General features: G+C 35.3%; 1 protein-coding gene across 1 annotated transcript; it reads right to left on the reverse strand.

Annotated features, from left to right (window-relative positions):
* Positions 1 to 6,309: 6,309 nt before the first annotated feature.
* Positions 6,310 to 8,992, reverse strand: LOC149637876 (uncharacterized). Its single transcript, XM_089850719.1, has 10 exons — positions 8,574 to 8,992; positions 8,167 to 8,380; positions 7,890 to 8,102; positions 7,767 to 7,808; positions 7,575 to 7,664; positions 7,347 to 7,436; positions 7,188 to 7,261; positions 6,721 to 6,777; positions 6,560 to 6,656; positions 6,310 to 6,438 (listed from the first exon to the last, which is right to left on the reverse strand). The coding sequence occupies exons 3-8, from the start codon at positions 8,074 to 8,076 to the stop codon at positions 6,730 to 6,732; spliced, it is 531 nt and encodes a 176-aa protein (XP_089706845.1). The 5' UTR covers positions 8,077 to 8,102; positions 8,167 to 8,380; positions 8,574 to 8,992; the 3' UTR covers positions 6,310 to 6,438; positions 6,560 to 6,656; positions 6,721 to 6,729.
* Between the last annotated feature and the right edge of the window lie 329 nt (positions 8,993 to 9,321).

Consider the following 9,321-nt stretch of genomic DNA (forward strand, 5'->3'; position numbering starts at 1 on the left):
GCGAGGCAAAAGCGCTAAACGCTACATCACTCCACTGTGTATAGAACGTGCTATATTGACATCAGTTGGTTTGTTCATACAATGATGATGCAAGCTGAGTGGCACAGTGGAAACGTGCTGGGCTCATAACCCAGAGGTCCGTGGATCGATACCAAGCCACGCTAAATTAATGAAAAATGGAACTTGCTATTTTGAAATCAGATAGTTTGTTCATACAATGATGGTGTAAGCAGAGTGGCTCAGTGGAAGCGTGCTAAGCCCATAACCCAGAGGTCCGTGGATCAACACCACGCTCAGCTAATTTAATGCAAAATAGATCTTGCTATTTTCAGATCAGTTAGTGTGTTCATACGATTATAATGCAAGCAGAGTGGCTCAGTGGAATCGTTCTGGGCCCATAACCCAGCTTCAGTTCCATTGCGCCTAATCCCAATCAACCGAACCCAATCCCATTCGACCGAAAAACCCGCACATTGGCGGATTTATGATTCGGTCCAATGGGACAACCCCATTGCACCGAAAACTTCCACTTCGGGTTTTTCCCAATAGAATTTAAATATATAAAATCCCGGGAACGCAAAGATTATATCTTTGCTGGGAAAAATTAAATTAATTTAAAACAATTTAAGGCCTACGTAAAATGAAAACTAGATCCAAACATTTTCTAAATAATTATTTTAAAACTAAGGATTGTAAGAACCAAATAGTAACAAATCAGCAAAATATGACATAATAAAACCAATGTTATATTCATCATGAAAATACTTTAAGCCAGCCATTTTAATATACTTGAAGTGTATAACCTCTCAAAAGAGGAAGAGACGTCCTCCTAACCAAACCTAACCTAACAGTAATTATTTGGAAAAGGCATATTATTTGAGAAGTCAATGAAGATAAACATCATGCACTTGACCAATGCCATTAATTAACACGCGATTCGTTCGCGCTAGGCCTATTAAAGTTTTGTACTCAAAACCACATGGAGATTGTTCTGGTCCATCGGTGTCGGTGTTCCGTTTTGTCATCGTGGTCGTCTATCGACTATCGGGCCCCTCTTCTATATCATCCTCGGTGATGGACCAAAGAGGCTAAGTGGCGACGCCTCGGCTATCGACGAGCGGCTATTGGGACTCTGTTCCGGCAGGTTTCTATCAAGTTGCGGCCAGCACAGGTATCCTAGAGCCTCGTGGCTATTCCTTGGTGTTAGCTATTTCGGGTGATCAGGCTTCAGTAACTGCTGGCAAGGATTCGTCTGGTTAAAGTTAAAGACTCCTTCAGACTGCTTTTTAAAAACTGTCTCTTCATTTTTTGAGTAGCCGAGTTTTATTCCATTTTTAAAACCTCTGAGTATGAGGGGAGCCAATCCTCGATCCTTTCGGTGGTCTATCTGGACACTTTGATTTTCAAGACCAATCAGGTGGTGACTTTTGTTGTCATTGCTCCAAGAGGTCGAGTTTGGATGGTGGGAAAGATTTCTTAGTCCGATGACATAGGGTACTTCATGTTACCCCAGCAACCCGTGACTTACGCGTGCTTTGTTTGTAACTCTTTTTAGATCTACTATTTCAGGGCATTGGCCCTTTTATAAATTTGGCATGGTTTGAGTTTTAAAACGAAGGAGCATGCACGTTCGCGTTATTGAATTGATGGCTTTTGTCATGCTTACAAGTTTGAAAGGGTGGGCTCGCCCACTAGGGGGGCTCTATGTATAGAGGTTGTTTTCAAATAAGAGTTTTGCTCACAAGAGCTTTATACGCATCAGATGAGTTTTTGGTATGGCGAAATTTTTTTTTGGATAATAAGATAGAAAAGGTTAAAAGGAGTTAAGAGGTCAGTGGCGGGGTCAGGCTTATGCTAAACTGTAGTGGGGCATTTCCAAGACTATTGAAAGTTGGTTTTACTATAACAACTTAAAAACCCAATAACAGCCATAATTTCGAGGGATGGTATAATGGTGTGAAAATATAAAAATACTTCGCTACATTATATATTTCAAGAATGTTACATGAAGAACTGGACAATAATGCAGATATTGCTGACTATGACATTGATTGGAATGGCCCGCTAACAGAGGAAGATAGTGACACAACAGTTGAGGTACCTGATGTTGATAATCCCATAGCGGGAAATCTTAATGAATTTAACAAGCATATTTCAAGAAATGGAAATGTGGAGAATGATTAGGGAATTAATACTTTTCTAAGTGCTCTTAGTTTCATGAAAAATCATAATTTGTCAAATTTAAAAAATTGCAGCAACACTACTTTTGGGGGTTGAAAATTTTAATTATTGACCCTAGGAAGAAAGATAATTCCCTCCTGAGGGATACAATTCAACATATAAAATCTAAAATGCCTTCTGAAGCATACAGTATATGAGCTTAAATAGAGATGGATTTCCACCTTCAGTGTTTAGACTGCATTTTAAACCTTTTATTTTTATCAACGGTAAAAAAGGAAAAACTTGTTTCGAAATATTGAACTTGACAATTTTTAACGAACTTTCTTACTAATCAGTAAAAATATTTACAAGACTTTGTTGCTATGAATTGTTAAACCTAAACACAAATCAAATGCTATTAAAACTGCTTCAAGAGCATGGTATGAATTCTTTCAAGGGATAGTTAAGTAGGACAAAATAATTTTTTATCGACTAAGCTATTTAAATGTGCATAAAAACACAATATTATTACCCACTGAAACTCTCGCGTTAAATTACGATCAGACTAATTTGCTCTCGCTAAGCTTTACTTCATTTTTATAAAACAAAAGTTCCCGCGACCAATCAGTGGCCATTAATGGCAGCAAATTAAATCCCCTAAATCGATCATTCACGTAACTTGACACGGCAAAAACTTTATTTCACAAATAACTTAACTTTTAATGGAGTTAGGCCTGGCGAGTTAAAATCCCACTTTGGTATTTACTCGTAAATTAACACGAACGTTTTGGTGAGTTATCCTAATGTTTTTTATGCATACTTAAACGGCAAACTCCTTAGAAATATTTTTTTCCTACTTAACTATACCTTTAACGTGCATAAGCGCAATGATTTTTATTATTAAAATTACGTCTGAAATAGTTTTACAAGTTGAAGAGTAATAATCTGTTAGACCTTCAATAGCGTGGAGTAAAATCTTAAAACGAGGTGAAAAAGAAATCTATTTGATGCTTCGCCTAAAAGTAATCCTAGTTTTCCTACTTCAATCTCAAGCCTGTTCCCAATGGTTTTCTTTGCTCGAAAGGACGTACACCATGACTTTTAAATTCAAATCGTGCAATCGCTATGTCCAGTTTCTGTGACGTCATTAGAAAAAAAGTCAAATATTGAAATTAAAAATTATTATTTTACTAGCCAAACAGAGATTGCTTTCAGAATCAAAATCAAACAAAAAATGGCAATGCCCCAACATTTACATGCATATCATTTTTAATAGGGGTGTGCGAATACCACTTTTTGAGTATCGAAACGGTTACCGAATACCAAAAACTTTTTCCTCATCAAATACCGAAACGTATTTCAGTCCAGATCAAATACCGAATGGTTAGGCCTTAGTAGTTTTTTTACAAACCGATTAATCGCGTATAGTTAACCCTAATACTCGCCAGTGCTTGGCTTAACTATTCGCGATTTATCGGGTAGTAAACCTAATATTCGTGAATAGTTAATACAAAGCAAGGAGAAAAACAACTGGTAGCTCCTAAATTACAAATACCTCTCCTAATTGGTGGCCTAGTATTTCCTAAAATATTCCTATGCACTTGCTGGTAGTTTTTGATGGGAGACAATCAAAAATGGGATGATATTTAATATAATAAGGTGGGTTTCGCTAGTACCAAGGACCTAAATTTTTGGTAGTCGAACTTTAATCGAATAATCAGTTCGGTATTCGATATTTGTATCGAATAGTGAAAATGGGCTTATCGAATACCAGATCAAATTATTTGGTTCAGTTTTCGATCGAATTCACTGCACATCTCTAATTGACATTATCTAAAACTGAAGCTTTGGTTATAACATTACTTGTACAATTATAAACTGTTCGAACTCTAATTGCATCTTTAAGAATATTAATTATGTTCGGATAAATGAAATTGAAGGTTTTAACTTTTAAGACTTCCTTTAGCAAGTAAGAACAAGACGTCGTTTCTAAATATAATGATTTTGTTACAAAAAAATATTACTTTCAATTCAAATACATACCAAGCCAAAGACAAAATAAAATTATCTTTCTCTTGGAGAACCGCATCAAATAAGTCGGCAAATTCTTGGAAAGTTGAAAAATTCTCGGACACAATAATATTTTGAGTACATGCTTTGGCATAAGGAGCTCTTCCCAATACTTCACCACGTTCAAATGACACCGATATTTGTTTTGGCAAAGATGACGTTCCTGTATCGTATTTCAGGAAAGTGGATAAATCCTTGACACTAAGATTTCTTAAGTAGTGTTTCAAGAAATACAACGTAGTATCCTGATTGTTAAAGCATATTCGTCATTATCAGTTGTCAAAAATTCAACCACTATTTCAGATGTTGGGCGCGCCATGGTATGCAGAGAGTCAATTCCAGCTAAAGTTAAGCTGTTTAAAAACAATTCCTGGATTTCATTCAATCCATTAAAGATTTCACTCATTAAGAACAAACGTTTAAACAGTGGCGTCGCCAGGTTCTCGAATTTGGGAGGGCTTATGTCCCTCGGATATTTCTGGGGATATCTCTAGGACCTCCTAAAGATGTTATTGTTTGTCCCCACAATATCCCTGAAACATCCATGAAATATATCAAGGATATCCTAAAGATACTATTGTTTGAACGCAGAATATCCCTGAGGCATCCATAAAATGTTCATACTAATATTCGTTGGAGATTAAAAGGAATTTTCTTTGGACGTACAAAGAATACATTTTGTGCTTAGAGCGACATGAAAAAAATTGGATAAAAAATATAAATTTCATGTAAAGTTTTATTGCACATTTTAAATTTGTTTCATTCTCCTAGAAAAATGGCTCACTTAAAGTCCCTTTCTGGTTAAAAGCTAAATAATATGAAATACCGCGAACATGACAGTTAAATATTAACCGATGTTTGAACTGATAAAAATAAGTTAACCTAAATAAATTGTTTTTCAGATGCTGTCTATTTTCATATCAAAAATGGCAATATTTTTATAAGTATTCGGGGTTAAATATTAATTTTTTCTATACTTAATAATTAATATTAAGTATAGAAAAACGTTTAGGCCTTTTTACTCGTGCGGGGGAGAATCTCCCCCCCTCGCACGAGGTATTGGTCCCGGTTTTCAAGGTCTCTCTAGCGTAGCTTTGGCAATGCATGGCGACAGGAATACCGTGTGTTCGGGCTTTTCATCCCCATCATTGCGATTTCGATTTTTTAAAGTAAACACTTATTTGGTGACTCCACCAGAACGCACTCTAGCTGAAGCCGCAAAAAAGGATAAATAGACTTAGCCTCCTCCGAAGCCTGCGTTGGTGCGGTGGGTTAAGGATGGTGGCGCGCGAAGGTGCTAGTGGATAGCTTAAGTCTTTAGAAGGAGTTGTCTGCTGCGAGTTCTACGGTTAATATTTATTAGACTCTCACAAGTTCACAACTGGAGGTATGGCGTCTAGCAAAGAATTTTTTATCTAATGCTCGCTTTTTTAGCCCCTATTGTTTAAATTTTTATTATCTTACATATCCCGCACGAGTGTCCTTTCTGCTAGGTCAGCTTGTTTATCGAGATTTCATTTTGCATGTCTCAGTCGTGATTTCATCTCATCTTCTACGTCTTTTTTGGTGCATTGAAATGCGTTAGAGGCCATGGTTGCTTCTATATTATTGAAACTGATACAAGTTAATATACATCAACCACGTAAAGTTTCGGTTAAAAACAGGTTAACACAGACGTTAAGGCTCAAGGCTCGGCTCACGCACGCCTGCATAGTTTAATAGCGTTAAATTTCCTTATTTAAACTCACCAATAATTTTTGACGTCATTATGAAACTTTTAAACATTTGCTTACTTTTGCGTCCTTCCCAATTAAATAAAACTAAGACTTCATCAGTCAAAATTTGTAAAAATATTCTTTTGACAAAACCTTTTACGTTCGATCCACCAATATTTTTAAATTATTGAAGCTAAAATAGAAATATCACAAACATATATAAATGTCTCTTTAGTATTTACTTATTAATTTATTATTTTACACATTATACTTACGAATTGCGCCTTTGAGTCGATTGATTCGAGTTTAGTTTCGAGATCCTCTAGCGATTGAATTGGAAAGGAAAAATCAAATTCCACTACGGGTGAAGTTGGGAGTGTAGTTTTTGCTCCGTTTGCGTCCATGCGCTTCATGATGGCTTCCATTAATGACATCATGTCGTTTCCGTTGATTTTTATAATTTCTAAATTCCTATTAACGCTACGATACCAATCTGCGATAAAAAATACGAATTTAATGTTACGTCCAAAAATTTAATACACGCAAATAAAAAACTACGGAAAGCATATTTCGCAGTTTTGTTTGAACACCTTCTTAAATTGGATTCAGCTTACATCAATTAAATTTGTGACCTACATAATCTGCTTTGAACTGCTATTTGATTAATTGTACCTTCTTTGATCAACATCATGCCATCCGGAACTACAAAATCTTGTAAAAAAAAGAGGAAATTGTATCAAAAATTGTATTTCAAATATAGTCACTTTACAAATACCTTTGGTATTCATTCTTTGTGAATAATTTCCATTAGGGAGTTTTGCCTGTTTTTGCTCTGAATGAAAATTAAGATTCTTTGGTTAGGATTGCAGGTGTTAAAAACGCTTAAAAGAAAAGTTCACCCAACATAACATTATACCTTAAAAGAACTGTCTTTTTCTAAATATAAAAGGGAAAATTCAAAATATTAAAAAAACTTTAGGGGACTCATTTCAACGTAATTACCTTTTAATTTGTCTTAAAAACGATGACTACTGTACGTCTCGCCATGGCGCGGTAGTCCTCGTTTTTAAGACAAATTAAATGGCAACTACTTTTAAATAAGAGTCCAATTATTTTTTTATATTTAGAAATAGGCAGATCTTTATGTTGGTTGCACTTTTCCTTTAAAGGGGTATTGTCATTTGTGTTTTTGATTAAGATTTATAAGTGTTAATAAAAGGGCTGAGTTTAATGTCTAATTACCTTTATTGAAACTCTTGGCATAATTCTCTGGGGCTCTGTCATCCTGATTTTCTTCATTTGGTAAAAATGGGTAACTATTATAAGTAAAATTGTTTTTAAAGGGAAACTTAAAAAACCTCTTCAGAATTCAATGGGAGAAAATATATATGCCAAAAATACCTTTATTGAAGCTCGCGGCATGCTGTTCTTTATTTTTACTCATGGCACACTGTTCTTTGCTTCTTTCTGGTTCCACTATTTCTTCAAAATCTGGTTTAATTTATAAATAGGAAATAATAAGAGAACCGTCAGACAATTAAGCTGTCTAAATTGCTATAGTCACAATCGTTTAAATCAGGGGTGTGCCGGTACCCAAAGATCAGGACCGCACAGCCCTTGTATATGTACCTTGACTTGTATTCATGATGTCGACAGGCTTAGGGGTATGATTTTCAGGTTTTTTAATTTTATTTCTTACTTCCAATTCAGAGTGTTCATCTAAAATATATATGGTTAAGTAATTAATCTCGACTTACGAGAAAGCGAATGGCAAACATATTTTTCGGGTGCTACTTAGAAAGCCTTTTAACAATAACATACCTGGATACAAGACTTTAGGTGTCCTGGCTCTCTTTACGTTGCCTGTTAAAAATGAGGATGAAATAAATTCACACTTTCTATTAATAACGGTAAAATAAAGATTGACGCCATTTTCAATCTTACTTTTAGAAGTTTCTTTTCCGTTTGTGTTCCACCTAAATATTGGCATTTTTGGTGTACTTTGTTCACCACTTGAGCTACCAGTTTCATCAGAACTGGCGCCAAAATTCTTTGCTTGCCTTTTTCGCCTTTGTCCACGCCCCCTTTCTTTTCCAGTACTCCCGGACTCTTCATTCTCCACACGCTTCATTTTCTTTAACGCTGCTTCATATGAAGCTATTGAATAAATGATTTTTTATTAATTCCCTGATTTTATGAACGCATAAGCATTTAAGCATACAGCAACGAAAAATAATGTCGATTTCATAGGATTCCCACGTTTCGATTGGCTGTGTTATCTTTTTGGCTAGTTTAGATGCTTCTTTTTGATTTGATGGAAAGACGCTAGTTGCATCAAGTTCGTCAACCCAGGTGTAGGGTACTACAGCGAGACTGTTAGTTCCCTTGAATTCAACCACAAAAACGGCTATCTTCAGAAGCCGACATATTAATTCCTGCAACAAGATAAAAATATTTTTATTAAATTAAAAATGAATTAATAAAACAAAATAATTATTGCAAAATGGGATATGGATGTAAGCGTTTATTAGAATAAAATCATGCAAAACTAAAAAAAAAACAAATTAATTGGAAAATGGGATATGGGTGTAAAGCGGTTATTAGGATAACATATCATGCCATCCATACCTAATCATTGTTTCTCTGATGCAGTAGATTTAATTAGAGAAATTCATTTGATGTTCCAAGACTGTGTTTTTGGTCTTTTCCTACTACATCAGAAAGCTTCCAAATTTTAAGAGTTTTGGAAAGGTTACTGGCTTTGACAACTCCAACATCACTTGATAAACATGGCTTTGAATGAAAGTTTTCAATCTTTTCAAAGTTTCGCCCAATTATAACACGGTTTCCCCCTTCCTTCAATGTGGCTATGTTGTAGACGGTTACGTAGGATTTGTTCTTCAAAATGATGCAACTGTTGCTTTCGTTGGTGCCAATTGTAAATCCATCCATTTCCACTTTTCTATATTGTGGGCAACTACACCCAGGGAGTAGAGGACCATTACTGTGTATCATTTTGAAGATTTTTAACTTTTGTGAAAATGTATTGCGAGTTGAATTAACTTTATCGTTTTCTAAATTTCTTTCTTCGTAAATGAAACTAATAATTTGCTTCAGAGGTTGCCCGGAATTGCTCATTTTATTTTTAATTGTTTGTAAATGGTTTTCAAATTCGAAAGCACTGAACGTATCTAGAGGGCCATAATTCTTAACATCATTTGGAAGATGAACGAGCGCATGAACATTATATGACACTAAGTGTTTCCCATAAATTATTGCAAAATATTCAACGAAGTAACGTAGAAGTTCTTCAGCAAAGGTCATCATTGTTACATAGAGGTTTGGAGATGCCAAGATACGTATAGCAACGTGTAGG

This window comes from Phalangium opilio, unplaced genomic scaffold, assembly GCF_054372755.1.
Source record: "Phalangium opilio isolate 3A_F unplaced genomic scaffold, DU_Popi_V2 ptg000094l_1, whole genome shotgun sequence".
NCBI lineage: Eukaryota > Metazoa > Arthropoda > Arachnida > Opiliones > Phalangiidae > Phalangium > Phalangium opilio.

Excerpts from the sequence above, each read along its gene's own strand:
- LOC149637876 (XM_089850719.1), bottom strand. The coding sequence starts at position 8,076 with ATGAAGCGTGTGGAGAATGAAGAGTCCGGGAGTACTGGAAAAGAAAGG. Across the intron at positions 7,809-7,889 it reads CGGAAAAGAAACTTCTAAAA|GCAACGTAAAGAGAGCCAGG; the intron begins GTAAGATTGAAA and ends CATTTTTAACAG. Across the intron at positions 7,437-7,574 it reads CATCATGAATACAAGTCAAG|ATTTTGAAGAAATAGTGGAA; the intron begins GTACATATACAA and ends AAATTAAACCAG.